The 15,751-nt window shown below is 45.5% G+C and overlaps 1 protein-coding gene across 10 annotated transcripts in view; it reads left to right on the top strand.

Annotated features, from left to right (window-relative positions):
- The window catches only part of wnk2 (WNK lysine deficient protein kinase 2), a 41,278-nt gene that overhangs the window by 10,087 nt on the left and 15,440 nt on the right, over positions 1-15,751 (top strand). For 8 of the 10 annotated variants that reach the window (XM_042088230.1, XM_042088238.1, XM_042088234.1 and 5 more), the window contains 13 exons: positions 3,015-3,187; positions 3,437-3,657; positions 5,334-5,491; positions 6,642-6,730; positions 7,209-7,428; positions 8,584-8,854; positions 10,038-10,453; positions 12,486-12,638; positions 12,909-12,947; positions 13,444-13,611; positions 14,079-14,507; positions 14,909-15,196; positions 15,634-15,683. In XM_042088230.1, the coding sequence (XP_041944164.1) occupies positions 3,015-3,187; positions 3,437-3,657; positions 5,334-5,491; positions 6,642-6,730; positions 7,209-7,428; positions 8,584-8,854; positions 10,038-10,453; positions 12,486-12,638; positions 12,909-12,947; positions 13,444-13,611; positions 14,079-14,507; positions 14,909-15,196; positions 15,634-15,683 (2,675 nt within the window). The remainder of the gene's footprint in view (positions 1-3,014; positions 3,188-3,436; positions 3,658-5,333; positions 5,492-6,641; positions 6,731-7,208; positions 7,429-8,583; positions 8,855-10,037; positions 10,454-12,485; positions 12,639-12,908; positions 12,948-13,443; positions 13,612-14,078; positions 14,508-14,908; positions 15,197-15,633; positions 15,684-15,751) is intronic. The other 2 variants (XM_042088235.1, XM_042088239.1) reach the window with 2 other exon arrangements.

Genomic DNA, 15,751 nt, shown 5'->3' with positions numbered 1-15,751 from the left:
TGTACTCGTTGTTGTAATTATGGGTTATCTATCTATCTATCTATCTATCTATCTATCTATGCTGAGTGCAGACATAGCTTACACACTCTCTCTGTGTGCCGTTTATATGGATTTGTCAGATTTGTGTCGGTGCCAGCGGCGGAGGTTATGTGAGGCGGCGTGTCTGGCCGAGCTGAGTAATGTGGCTCCTGGTCACCGTGTGCTGGGGCAGGAGTTGGGACAGACCATTGGATTTTGTGTGTGTGTGTGTGTGTGGTGTGTGTCTCTCTCTCTCTCTCTGTGTGTGTGTGTGTGTGTGTGTGTGTGTGTGTGTGTTCTGGGGCAGGAGTCGGGACAGACCATTGGATTGTGTGTGTGTGTGTGTGTGGTGTGTGTGTCTCTCTCTCTCTCTCTCTGTGTGTGTGTGTGTGTGTGTGTGTGTTCTGGGGCAGGAGTCGGGACAGACCATTGGATTGTGTGTGATTTAGTTCAGGAGAAAGCAAGATGTGGCATGTCATCCCGTGACACATGTTCCCGCAGGACATGGGTTTCTTGTCTCAAGTCTTTTTTTAGTTTGAAACATCATGCCGTTTGCTCCAGGCCGATGACGCGGCAGCGGGGTGTGGCCTTTGCTGGGGTCAGGGTAGATGTAAAAAGCTCCCTCCGTCAGCACATTGTATTTATACAACAGCAGTATGGGCACCCTAGGGCTAAGGTATTGATCCGAAGAAACCCAGTCACCTCCAGGAGGAGAGTGGTGACCATCTGATCACACCTCCTGAGGGGTATCAGTAGCGCCCTCTGGTATAACTTGCTAGACCAACCAGAAGAGCAGCATGTGTCTCTGTCCATTCATTTTAGATCTCACCTTAGTGGCCTTTATCCCTTTTTAGGCTAGCATTGCTTGATGATCATTGAAACAGTAGGCTACATCTTTGCCAATTATATTGTCATTGTATACTTGGTCCTTAAAATGTGAAATAACTAAATACATGGAATCAACTCATTAAAACAGTTAAATGAATGAAATCAAATCACTAAGTGATTAGATTATTTGAAATAATTTATTTTCAATTTTGTCATGCTCTGTGAAATAAGTAAATGCTGCTTATGTATTAGCCAGTACCAACTCCGCTATAACTGCTACATCAGTGAGAGTAGGATGCGTCCTCCGATGGGTTTGCTAATACAGTGATAAATCCAGAGTTTAAAACAGAGTTGTCAAAAACTAAAGGGCTAACAAGCCAACAGACTTGCAATATGACAGTAAAGTTGAATCTAATCTAACTAATCTAACAAAACAAATCAAATCTAACAGACTTGCAAGACCAACAGCAAAACCGTCTTTATAATTTGACGATGTTATAAAAAAACCCAGCTATATCCATAAAACATATCATAAAGATTGATACTAGGTCAACATAGCGCTGCTTTAATCATAACCAAGATAAGTTGTCTTAGATTTGTTTGACAAAGCTATATCTGCAGGAAAAACAAAGGCAGTTGACCCAGTGTGCTTTCATCTGCCATATTTCAAGTTATAGAAATAAAAGGACTTGACAAGTTACAAATTATAAAGATTATATATGTTTTTAAAAAGTTTATTTAAAAAAAAAACATAGCATTATGATAGAGGTTCCTCTCAGCCTTTGCCAGTGATAGTCTTCATACCTGCTGTATGTTGTTTACTCTGTAAAGCGGACCTTGGGTGCTTTGAAAGGCGCTATGTAACAAATAAAATGTATTATTATTATTATTATTATTATTATTATTATTATGTGCAGCTATGGGTTCTGCAAGTCTGCAGCATATTGTGTCCATAGCATCCACTGACTGTGCCTTTGACATCTGCTGTGACTTTACTTGGACATTCTGTCTGAAAACACTTATGTTGCATACACAAACCAACAGCATAGCTGTCTTGAGTACCCTATATTCCCCTCGATGAAAATATTATGAGTGACATGTAGATCCCCCTCACAGCTATGAGCAGAATGTCTGGTGTGTTGATGGTGGGTTTTACCAAAGTTTCGGTAGCTGCGGTGACAAATGTGTGCACTAATGACATAGTTTTTCACAGTGTGTTTGATTATGGCTTTTTTTTTTATTGTGTTGACTAATCAACTGTTTTGTTTAGTATATCAAGATGGCTTAGACCCGTAATGCATCCAGTAAAAAGGCTATGTGCTTGACTATCACAACTGATCTTTGTTCACATCCCAAATTTAGTTGGAGCACACCTGCTTCTTGTTTAGTCTATTTCTAGAATATTTGCCAGTTCCAGTAGATGGAGGTGATAAATGTTTCCATTTGCATTCCGTGTGTTAACACTGAACCAACTACTTTCTTTGACAGCTTCCTCTGTCTCGTCCAAATCACACTGAAACTAGATTAGGGGAGAAGAAAGCATTAAAGCAATTTAAAATTCTTATTAAATTTAAGGTTTCGGGACTGAATGGAATTACCCTGGAAATCCAGAGTTCTCGCGAGAGCACAATGGAATTATCTCTGCGAAACACTCTGGCAAAGAGCAATGATGCACGTTACTTTTTCCCCTTGCATTCCGGGGAACCAGCTAAACTGATTAAGATAGCGCTGCAACGTTGGAGGACAGTACACATTGGTCGTAGTGTTATCCGATTGCGTCGAAGTCCGAAATCATTCAGAGTAAACATGGTCTAGTGTTATCCAATTGCGTGCAGTGAGATTTTTAAATGCATGCTTGTTGCCGCCCCTCGAGTTGGGCCATTACATTGCTCTTTGCCAGACCCTTAATCTTTCTAGATTATCAGGGCCTGGATTTTCCAGGCTAGAAAGGAATTGCATACATTGTGAAATGAACGAATGAACAAATTGCACTGACCCTAGACTACTTGGGGTTGGAAGTTCTCGAGGACCTCAATAATGACATTCTGGGAAACTGGGTAATATTCAGAGCAATAGATCCCCTGTTGATATGAAATCATGATCAGTCACATATCAGGAGTCTTACTGTTTGCGTGTGTGTATTCAGTGCATTTTGGCATCTCCTTTAGGATCGCAAGCTGTCCAAAGCAGAGAGACAAAGATTCAAAGAGGAAGCGGAGATGCTCAAGGGACTGCAGCACCCCAACATTGTGCGATTCTATGACTTTTGGGAGTGTCCTGTTAAAGGGAAAAAGTGCATTGTCCTTGTGACAGAGCTCATGACCTCAGGAACACTAAAGACGTGAGTGTCAACATTCTTATGAGCGTTCCTATATTTTTTGCATTTATCGGCAGTTCCAGATTATTTAATAAAAGAGCAACGGAACATTAAGAAACTCTGCAAGTTTGACTACATAAGAAACACATGATACAATAAAATGCATGAAAAGGCAAACTGCACGGTTTATGCAAGAATGGTGTCAAATTCATCTCTTTGATGTTTTGAAGGTGGCTGATGCTGTTTGAAGTGTTGTTCTGCTGTTTTCTGTAGCTATCTGAAGCGGTTCAAGGTGATGAAGCCCAAAGTGCTGAGGAGCTGGTGCAGGCAGATCCTCAAGGGCCTCCACTTCCTCCACACAAGGGGCCCTCCCATCATCCACAGGGACCTCAAGTGTGACAACATCTTCATCACCGGGCCCACTGGCTCGGTGAAGATCGGGGATCTTGGTCTGGCCACGCTCAAGAGAGCTTCGTTTGCCAAGAGCGTCATTGGTAAGGAAGACTGTTCTCTCCTGCACAGACTCACAGTAATTTTTTGCCAATACATTGCATGAAATGGTGATTTCCTTGGTGGGAGAAATCATTAATAGTAAACATGTTGTCAAAATGAGACTCTCAGATAGTTGTTCTATGCTTGAGTTTGGGATTTATGTTTTATGTCACTTTGAAGTAAATATGCCATTTATATGCCTATTATAAATGTAAGTAAATGTGCCTATTATAAATGTAAGTAAATGTGCCTATTATAAATGTAAGTAAATGTGCCTATTATAAATGTAAGTAAATGTGCCTATTATAAATGGATAGTCACAATATTGTGCAGAAATAGCAGATTAAAATGGTGAAATAACAGAGCAGTGTGCAGAGTAAAGCCACCCTGATCAAAGAATAAAGGCCCATTCACTAGTTCGCCCTTCTATATGATTGCTTCAGCTAGACTAGAATGTATGGGAGAAGTGCGTGTTTGGCAAGGTAGCTGTCCGTGGTCCTGGAGTGCCTGGAGCGGATATCGCGATAGAGCGATGACCGCTTGCACCCCCCTGTGTAAGGAGGATGAGTAACAGGGCAATTGGTGAAATGGAGGAGTAGGGGGAGGAGGGGGGATGATTTCGCGAACGTCGGAGCGTGTGACGTATGGAAAAGGAGGTCGGCTTGAATAGGCCTACCCTGCGGCGGCAGTGGGTGAGTTAATTGCTGTCAATCATCCCGAAGGCTCCACCCGAACTTTGTTTATAAAACATCATTTCACACCAAGAACGATAACGATAACTATAACTATAACCATAACGATAAAAGCGTTCACACTGAACAACGATAAACAAAGTCTCTCATTGTGTTAATAAATGTGAGGGCTAAAATTCGATGGGTTCTGATTGGCTATTAGCATTTTATCGTTGTGAAAATCGCTCTGAAAGTGATCCCCAACGATATCGTTCTTCATGTCGTTATCGTTATAGTTTATGTGTGAACGTCGTCATTCATATTAACGAGAACGATATTTATTTATAGTTATCGTTATCGTTATCGTTTTTGGTGTGAATGGGTCTTAACTGCAAGTGAAAGCAGCTATCTGGCAGTGCTGCTTGGCCGTCTCTAAAGTGAGGAAACTGCTCAGATTCTTCCACATAGTTCAGTTGCAGCCCGTTCTACTGGTTTTGCCCATAAACCCTCTACAACAACCATCATATGCCTCTACACACTCTTTCCTATTATTGACTATTGATTATTGTGGTTTTATTGCTTGTTAAAATAAAAGTTTGGTGCCTGAACACTACTTCAAATGCACAATATTGCACATTATATGTGTTGTAAGACATTTGTAATAAATCATAAAATGACCATAATATGTCATCAGAGATTAAAGAAACATGTTATTTTTAAATACTGGCTTCACTGACAACAATGGTGCAGCCAGGATATTCACAATTCAAACTTTGTGTTGAGTTTGTGTTTTGGCCTGCCGCGCCACCCTCCACCAATTCACCAATTGCACAGCTAGTAGCATTTCAACCTTTGGATTGCCAGATCAGCCTTAAAATGTTTGGATTTTGGACTGCAATGCCAACGCTAGTGGTTGTTCTTACATATAGCATCTTTAATGCAGTCTGAGTTATCTCTTCAGCATTATAATGACTTGATTTGTCTGTTCCTTTGTGCACGTATCTCAGGTACTCCTGAGTTCATGGCTCCTGAGATGTATGAGGAGCACTATGATGAGGCTGTGGATGTGTATGCCTTTGGGATGTGCATGCTAGAGATGGCCACATCCGAATACCCGTACTCTGAGTGCCAGAATGCTGCACAGATCTACCGCAAAGTGACCAGTGTGAGTATACCAGACAAGCAACCCAACCAGCTCGTCACTGTTTGTGTGTTAGCTCAATTTAGGCCAGCTCATCATTGTTTGTGTGTTAGTTCAGTTTAGGCCAGCTCGTCATTGTTTGTGTGTTAGTTCAGTTTAGGCCAGCTCGTCATTGTTTGTGTGTTAGTTCAGTTTAGGCCAGCTCGTCACTGTGTGTTAGTCCAGGTTATGCCAGCTCGTCACTGTTTGTGTGTTAGTTCAGATTAGGTTTGGGGAAGGTTTGGGGAAAGATGACTGTTTGGCTATAACGTTAATGGAAACCTATGGACATCAATCAGTTATATTTCTTCATAACCGTTGTGTTAGTAAAAAGATGGAATGTCCTGTGATTAATAACTAGGTGTAACAACATGTGACTACTGGCTATCTTTTCCATTGGAATATAATGCTAGCAGATAAATGTATCTTTATGACGATGCGCCGTTAGTACATGGGGGGAGGGGCGACCTTGCTCCGTTTTGTTTGGTATTTACTTTGAACATGAACAGAAATACTCATAGTGCACCTTTAAGTTGTTTCTCTGGCTTAGACCAATAGGCCTACACAAGTAGACAAGTGGCAGTAATTATTCATAAATTCCAGAATTAGTCTCAACATATATATCTGCCACAGAGAGCATCAAAGCCATTATCTGATTTCTTTTAGAGTTGATAGGTGATTTCTACCTCAGCCTCATATTATTTTTGGAAAGCCTAGCCACCAAGTAAAACCAATACAGTAATCAATTAGAGTGTACTTTAGTTCAGCAATGCTTTCAAGGGAAAGCTTTTCTCTATAGTGACATATTGGAACATGGAGAGCATGCAGAGTTTCTGTAATCGAGAGATTGTGTCATGCTTAATATGAGTTTTAATGCATCAAACCGCATTTTCATGCATCAAACCGAAGAGGCACTTTCTTTTAAGTCTTTATTGTCATGGCTTGGTCATTTTAAACCATTAAAAACTCTGACACCATGTGCAATCTATAACCTGAGGGATTGTTTCATTCTTGGTGTGTGTGTGTGTGTGTGTGTGTTTGTGTGTATACACTTGTGTCAACATGTGCAAAATAGCCTAACAGAGATATCTCACAACATGTTGTGTCGTCCTTGTCACTGCGCTTGTCCCCGCAGGGAGTGAAACCGGCCAGCTACAGCAAGGTTGCTGTCCCAGAAATCAAGGAGATCATTGGCGAGTGTATCCGCCACCACCGAGAGGAGAGGTGAGAGGTGAACAGAGGTTAAAGGTTAAAGAGGTTAAAAAGAGCTGTCTGTGCCCCGGGGCCTTGAATCTCTTCGCCTGCATGATGCTCTGTTGCTATGGCAAATTAGGCACTCGTGTGCATTCTGCCATTAAAATTAGATCAGTGTTAAAGCATTCATTACTGAGTACCTAGGGCTATTTCCTGTTTGTGTGTTTGTTTGTTTGTTTGTCTGTTTGTACACATGAAGTTTGTAGTTGATGTACTTATTAATTTCAGTCTTTGAAATCTGCTTAAGATGAACTGGGCTGTAAAAGATAAACTGGGCTGTGAGCAGTGGAATTTTCACAGTCTGACCCACTTGGCGTTGTAACCGTAACACCAGTATTTACAGTGTGGGTCTGTCGGTGTTGATGTTTTGTGTGTTGTGCAGTTGCCGTGTGCAGTGTTATTCCATCTCCTGCCCACATCCTCTGCTCTTATGTCGTCGTTTTTCTAGGTACTCCATCAAAGACCTCCTCAACCACGCCTTCTTTGCAGAGGATACGGGTGTCAGAGTGGAGCTCGCGGAGGAGGATGATGGGAAAAAGTCATCGATTGCGCTGCGGCTGTGGGTTGAGGACCCCAAGAAGCTGAAGGGGAAATACAAGGACAGTGGGGCGATAGAGTTCACCTTTGACCTAGAAAAAGAAGTCCCCGAGGACGTTGCACAGGAAATGGTGAGAATGGACATTGTGAAATGTCCACCAGTTGTCATTTGATCTTTGTTTTAGTTCTTGTCCAGGAAAACTTTTACCATTATTATATGCAATTATATGCAAATGCATATGACTTCAACAGAGAAAGATCTTTAGCTCTTGAAATTGTAGTGTTTTCAGTGATAATATGTCAACATTTGTGTTTTCACAGTAAAATCTCATCCAATAGCATTCATCCTTATGTAGCTGGCATCACTAGATTGTCTCATCTGTTTTCAGGCATTAAAGACAGATTAACGTTGGCATATGGATGACTCATTAAAAGCACACACAGTCAACTGGTGTATTCTGTGGAAGTGGGTCGTTGATTGGGTGTTATGTAATGTAATGTGAATATCACCAGTGGTCTTATGACAGCAGGGAATAAAAGCTTCAGGGGTCTGTGGAGGATCAATTTTTTACCAGCCCACTGGGGCGTCTGACCTTTTATTCATAATGAGACACTTTGGTGCGGATGTATTTCAAACAAAAGAGCTTAGAAGCGTAGAGAACATAATCTCATCATCGATGACAAGCCCAGGAGATGATACAGTGTTCTGTTGTGCACATGGGCATGAGTCTGGTCCTGTGCCAGTAGTTCCTGAAAAGAGAATCACCGTAGCCACAATCATTTCTAGTTCCTGAAAGGAGAATCACCATAGTTCCATTCATTTCTAGTTCCTGAAAGGAGAATCACCATAGTTCCATTCATTTCTAGTTCCTGAAAGGAGAATCACCATAGTTCCATTCATTTCTAATTCTACCAGAGAGACTCAAGAGACAGAAATGTAATGAATTAATTTAATCCTGAATAGGATATACGGAACAATAGAAAGAAACATGAGATGAAGAACAATCTGAATATTTAAGCAGTCTTTGGCTTAGGTCCCCATCACCATAGCCCCATTCTAGTTCCTGAAAGGATAATCACCATTGCCCCATTCATTCCTAGTCGCATGAATTTTAGACTCAAGAAAACAGATAATCCTCCCTGCTGTTTAAAGAAGATATTGACGTACCACTGTGGCCAACTTGTGAGTCGAGATATGTCGTTAGTAACTGCAATTAGTTGAATAAAAGCATAGATGGATCAGGGTGGAGACGGAGTAGTTTGTGACCTTCCCCATCCTGTGGCAGGTGGAATCGGGCTTCTTCCTGGACAGTGACGTGAAGGTGGTGGGGAAGTCCATCCGCGACCGCGTGGCCCTGATCAAGTGGAGACGTGAGCGGATCATCTCGGTGGCAGCCACTGCTGAGGAGGAGTCCGGGGAGAAGGGAGCGGAGGGAGCAGCCAGCCTGCTGCAGGTGCCTGGGGCCAGCCCGGCACAGACCGCCCCCTCGACAGCTCCCTCAGACACGGACGAGACCGTGTCAGAGCAGGACCCGGCCTCTGCTACCACAGCTACATGTGAGGAGCCAAACCAGCAGCCACGAAACAATGCGTGTGTGTGTGTGTATGTGTGTGTGTGTGTGGGTGTGTGTGAGGGAATGGATGTGTGTGTGAAAGAGAAAGTGAGTGTGTGTGTGAGTGTGAGTTAAGTAAGCTGCCAAACCAGCAGCCATGAAAGGAAGTGTGTGTGTCATGAACATCTGAATCCACTGATAATTGTGTAAATGGTTAATAAAATGACACATATTAAAATTCTTACATATAACAAAATAAGGCCCTATATTTCTGAATCTATCCCTCAAACTGAAAATATTGCTATACATATTGTATATATATACCTAAGTACTGATGTATACAAGTCCAAACAGTAATATGAGAGTGAGACTGATCGAGAGCAGAACTCAGCATGTTCCTGTAGAAGATATTTTCATGAGCGTGTACAAAGTCTGGCTGAGAATACTGATCCCTTTTGGGCTACCAGTGCAGGTCCTGTGTAGTATTGTGACTGCAAATACCACCTCTCCAGCAGATACAGCAGCTGCTCTCCTCCCCTGTCGCCACAGTGCACTCACCATAGAGGATTTTGACCTTTCCAATATGGCACCAATACATACCACTGTAGCGGATTTTGACCTTTCCAATATGGCACCCATACGTACCACTATAGCGGATTTTGACCTTGGCACCCATAAGTACCACCTCAGAATCACCGCAGAAGTCAAAATTCGCTGAATGTTGTCTTTTGATTATACCTTCAACATTTCACATCCAAACACTGTCACAGTTCACACTGCACTCACTTGGGTGCCCAGCCATACATCCTCCAACTAAAGCCAATAGGACAAATGGATCTAACCTGGAGATATATGACAGGATAGGTCATATACTCTCACCTGCAGTTCCAACCATTTTGTCCTTTATCTTGTCTTTAATGTACAATGTCCCCTGTGTTTGAAATGTCTGTCTGTATGTACTGTTTAACATCCATAACCTTTTAATTGTACAGTGTCATTGGGTGACTTGAAAGGCCCTGATAAATAAAATTATTATTATTATTATTATATTATTATTATTATTATTATTATTGTCCGTATTCAGTGTGACAGTGCAGAATGCAGTGCAGAATGGTGCTTGTTTTTTTATTGTTTGTTTGTGTTTTTTGTTGGTTTGTTGATGTCCTCTTCCTTCTCTTGTTACCTAGCTGACAGTGGTGTTGGGTCTGCAGTCATCTCAGATGTGTTGAGCCACCAGCACAGTATCCCCTATCATTCTCTCCCGGAGCCCATCGCCACTACCCAGAGGGCGTATGGGGCCCCCATGCAGCCAGGGACCTACCAGCAGCAGACTGCTCAACCACTACAAGGGATCCAACAGCAGCACACCACACAGCTGCACCAGGGGGCCCAACAGGAGCCCATGATGCAGCTGCACCCAGGGGCCCAACAGCAGCAGACCACACAGCTGCAACAGGGGGCCCAACAACAACAACAACAACAACAGCCTACTGCACAGCTCAATCAGGGGGTCTACCAGCAAGCCGCTGCACAACTGCACCAGGGGGCCTACCAGCAACCTTCTCTGCAGTTGCATCAGGGGACCTATCAGCAGTCTCCTCCAGTAAGGCTGTTTAGCATATTCCTCCATTTTCCTTCTCATTATTCATTCTGTCATTCTCTCCTCCTTTTATGTTTGGGCATCATTTGTGAAACTAATTTGAAAGAACCCTTCATCCAATTTTATTTTGAAATAATCCTTCTCTCCTACATAACGTGACGCAAACAGAGGCACTCAAGTGTTCCTTGTCAGATCAAGGAGTACCTGTCGTTGTATCAGTGGGCAGAGGGGCACGACCACAGTGCCAGACGTGGCAGCACCTCCATCATTGACGTGCTGAGGAGCAGCATGCAGCTGTGTCCTCCTCGGAGTCCTCGGTGCTCCTGCCGCTTCATGGGAGAGCTCTCGGCCCCTCCCCCCGGTGTGGGAGTGCTCCCAGGCCCGCCCCAGTCTGACCCTTCCCACAACGCCCCCAGTCTGCAGCCTCAGTCTAGCTCATCAGCCTCGGCCCAGCTTCCGTACCGCCCTGCCGGTCCAGCCGGCCAGACTCGCGGCGGCAGCGCAGCACCTTGTCCTCACAGGCCGGCAGAGCCTCCCGCTCACTTCTGCCCCAGCTGCCTGGCCCTGCTGCTGGCGCCCGTCGTGGACGGCACTCTCCGCAGCCGCCGCCCGTCGCATTTAGGTCTCCTCTCACCCGTCCCTCAGTTGTCCCCGAACGGCACCCACTTGGTCCCCCCTGCGGCCGCTCCCCCCCCCCACCACCACCACCACCACCAGCAGTACCGCATGGCTGCGCGCAGCTGCCCGGTCTCCCCCAGGACTCCCCTCTCCCCTCAGAGCCCACCCCTGCCCTCCTCCCCTACCTCCCCGCTGCCCCGCGCGGCTCTCCCGAGCTCCAGGAGCCTGAGCGACTGCTCGGACCTCTCCCTGCTGCACCAGCAGCTGCAGCACATCATCCAGCGCCGTACCAGCTCCCCCATGCTGCCCCGTCAAGGGCTGGCAGGGCTGCTGGGCTTGCAGATGAGCTCCGCCGACAGCCCTATCTACTCCAGGGCTACTCCAGGGCCCCAGGGCTCCTCCGACGGCCCCGTCTACTCGCTGCCCGTGCCTCAGGGGCACGTCACGCCACGGCAGCCGTCACCTTTGCCCAGCCCTCCTTCGCCACCTAGAGGCCAGGGCATGTCAGGGCACCTGGTAAGGTTGTTGGTACTAGGAGGGGTACTGTTTGTAAAGCTGCCAACGTCCCCTAGATACTGCTGTATCCTCCTGTAGACACCTTAGCCTGAACCTGAGCCAGAGCAGTTCAACTCGCCTCCCTCCAAACTCCAACTTGCCTCCCTCCAAACTCACTTGTTTCTGCACCCCTGTCATTTGTACCTCAACAAGAGTCCTACTCTCCAGGATCAACTGCACCCTCTCTGCTTTGCCATCATGTCTAGACGCCGTAGGGCTTTGTCCATAAATGGAGAGGCTGAAGAGTATGAAAGGAATGTCTGCCTTTTGTGATGCTGAATGATGATGACAGGCGTGTAAGCATGACTCCCACGTAGATGCTGGCCTTCGAACAATATTATCCGCTCTCAGAATTACCTTCCTGTTTGATGTCCGTTTTAGACCCGAGTTTGCAGATAAATATTCCTTTAATGTTCCATTTGTAGTTCCTCTTCTGCTTCTAGTGTCAGAATGGCTGCTTGGCCTCCATTGATGTCTGCTTACTGTTGAATGAATGCTATCACATGTCTTTAAACTTCGTTAGATCTCGACTCCTCCTTTAAATCAATGTGGATCCCAAGTACAGAACATAAGTCCTGGTCTTGTTTTTTCCAGGCATAATGTAATGACTAATTAGGGTTTTACATTTTATTTTAGTTATCTTTTTCTAATGTTCTAATAGCTATTTTAAACTATTTAACCACACGTTTTGTCCAGGAGAAACAGTGTTTTATTTTTTGATTGATAAAATGACTTCCTCACACTTCCTCATCATTAATATAGCCTTGTGGATTAGCATTGGAAAATCAGCAGTGCTTCTGTGGTCTTCTGTGTGTGTGGCCTTGCGTGTCTGTGTGGCTAAGTTGTCTGATGTCTTTCCCAGCCGAGCGTCGCCTTGGCTTCCTCTGTTTCGGCCGCTCCGGTCCTGAGCATGCCGCACGGCCAGCAGAGTGTCCCCAGCTTCCCGCCTCCCTCTCAACCAGCACAACTAGTGCAGCTGAGCCAGCAGCCACCGCCGCAGCAGCTACCACAGGAGGTGAGTCACCGTGGTGATGCACAGGAAGCTTAGCTCTTCCATAACACTCTCAGCCCCCTTTTGGCCCGCTAATAGTGCGTGTGCATGATTGTGTATTTATAACTGTGTGTGTGTGTGTGTGTGAGAGAGAGAGAGAGAGAGAGAGAGAGAGAGAGAAGGATAGAGCAAGGGAAAAAATCAGCTAGAGACTGTCTTTGTGTGATAGAGTTGATATGTGGTTTAATTTAGGCTGATTTCTTCCCTGTGTTTTTGATTTTTTATTTCTCTCAGTTCCATCTCTATCTCCACCCTGCCGTTTTCCAGGCCCAGGTAGACCCACCGCCTCAGACTAATCCAAACACTGAAAGCAATGTCTTAACTGGGCAGCCCCATGTCCTAGTCTTGTCTGAGGCAGCTGAAATGCATGCAGTCAGCCTAATGCTCAGTCCTTCTGTTTTGTCTGATCAAGTGGTACCAAATCCAAATCCAAAAGCCAAACCCCACATGTAGCAGCATCTATTAATCCCTGGCTGTATGGGAGACTCCGTCTGCTCAGAGGAGTCATTATTCTCAGATTATTTTTCAAGAGTCTCATGTCCACAACCATGTACAGGGTGATGTGCTGTATGTGTTACGAATGACCTCTCTCTTCCTCTCACTCTCTTCTGGTCTCCCTCCCTCTCTCTCTCTCTATCTCTCTCTTTCTATCTATCTTTCTCTCTGCCCGCCCCCTCTCTGACTCTCTCTCTGTCTCTCTCTCTCTCTATCTGACTCTCACTGCCCCCCTCTCTCACTCTCTCTCTGTCTCTCTCTCTCTCTTCGTTAGCCATTTTCTACTGCTCCACCTCTATCGCAGGCTGGCTCAGATGGACACCCCTTTCCTACACTGCTGCTCCAGACGTCCACCACCATGCCGGGCACCATCCAGTCCCTGCCCCCACAGCAGCCAGCCCACGCCACGCCCCTTCTCCAGCCCCTGCAGATCACCACGCAGGTCTGTGTGGAGGCTTTACTCTAATCCCCCTCCTCTCTCTCCTCTATCTCTGTGTCTCTCTCTCCCACATACACTCTAATATGCTAATATGTACTGTATGTCAACTGTATGTTTGTATACTTACAGTACCTATATGTTTGTATATATGTTACCGATACTTACAGTACCTATATGTTTGTATATATGTTACCGATATCTATGTATGTATGTATGTATGTATGTATGTATGTATGTATGCATGTTACCTATATCTATGTATGTATGTTACCGATACCGATACATGTGTATGTATATATGTACAGTATCTGTGTATGGGAATCTCAGGTCTTTTATATCCTCTCCCCCTCAGTTCATATTGATTATTCTGTCCTCTTTCTGCATAGGGTTGTCTGACTTAAATATGATTTACTCGTCTTTGGTTTTTATTATATATTCTTTTTTTTTCCTTTTTCTATCTACCTCCTCAGTTCCCTTCTGCATACTCTGTGCTACCAGCAGGGGGCACACCAGCTGGATGTGAAGCAATGTCTTATTCCCCCGCTCCCCTGTCGTCTGCTTACCCCACCAGTGTTGCCCCCGTGCCCTCTCCCTACTACTCCCCTGCCCCTGCTCACCCCTGCCTCCCCCTGGCGTCCACCCAGTCCGTGCCCTCTGGCCTGGGCACCCCCCAAACCCCCAGCTCCATGCCCCAGCAAATGTTGGCGCCCCCTATTCCTCTCCTGGCCATGGCGGTGTCACCCTCCATGGCCACTACGCACCAGCAACCAGCTTACTCTCCCATTCCCCAACCTGAAGCCCCGCCCATCGTCTACCCCACCCAATCTGCTCCCGTCCCTAGCTTAAAGCCTGCCTCCCTCCCTCAGCAAGAACAAAGTTTGGCTGAGACAGCAGTGCAGGTAAATGTTGCACCAGCACTCCTACCAAACTGCAAACTGCCAACGCATATCTGCTGAGTTTTCACTTATGTATAGGTGTGGCATGACATTTGTGAAAATTCTTTAATACACTTAATTCACGGAGACGCTGCCAATACCAGTTTTTTGTTATATCTTTGAACTCTGTACACCATGGTTCTACAAGCACTAGCATTCCACAACGGTTCACAATATGTATAGTTTCATCTGATGATCATATTGGGCTTTGGCCCATTTCTGGAGTGCCACAGACAGCAGGGCGGGACACAAATGTGATTTGTCATGCTGATGCTGTATATCCCCCACGGCAGTCTAATGCGGCACCTACTCTCCCCTCCCCTCCTCCCCTTCCTCTTCATCATCTTCCTCCTCCTCTTCCCCAGCCGCAGGAGTGCAGCAGCGCCTCGGCCCAGGAGGAGGCTCCTCTCCTGGCTCCCGTCCACGCTGGTGTCCCCACTTCCTTCGTCCAGTCTCTTCCGGTCAGAGCCGATCAGGAGGCCGATCCCTCTACTGCTGTATCCCAGCGCTGCCACCCAGAGAGTCCTGCGCCCACGCCACTGATTGCTGGTGCCCTGGCACCAGGTGCGCCCGAGGGTGCCAATGTTAGCTCTGGGTCTGTGCCCGCCCCAGCGTTGGTCTCCACCCAGCATCCAGCAGAGCTTCTTCAGGAGGTAATGTTAATGTCCACTCAGCAGCAGCCCTGCAGTCCCCCTGTAGCATCATACAGAAACTCTGAGACCCTAACTGTGCCGCCTCACACATAACAGAAGTGTTTTATTGTCCCATTCAGTTGGACAATGTTAAAAATCATATTTTGTACAATACGGCTTATTAGTTATTCTGTAATCAATTGCAACATTCTGTAATCATATTTCACTCTATTTCCTTTTCATACATACATAGTTTTAGCCTAACTATCTAAATGATTTATTGAAATGTCCTCTTTGTACAACCTCTAATGTGCACTCTCTTTCTGACAATATAATATATGCACATATTCTGTACTGCATGTTGCGCTTAATATGGCTAATCATTCCTGGCTTTGGTGTAGGCTCTTGTGTTGTCGTGCTGGCTTGAGTCTGAAACACTTTTTTTTTTTTTTTGTCAGGAGCCGATGCCAGATAGACAGGCGGCCTTCCTCAGCTATGCCTACGACAGGTGGGTAGCCATGCTGGAAAATGATTCATTAATGCGTCTGCCCCTCCTGGCTGGCTCGCCAGCTGTCC

Source organism: Alosa sapidissima, chromosome 4 (assembly GCF_018492685.1).
Source record: "Alosa sapidissima isolate fAloSap1 chromosome 4, fAloSap1.pri, whole genome shotgun sequence".
NCBI classification, from domain to species: Eukaryota; Metazoa; Chordata; class Actinopteri; order Clupeiformes; family Clupeidae; genus Alosa; species Alosa sapidissima.
This window is presented reverse-complemented; position numbering and strand designations above follow the sequence as displayed.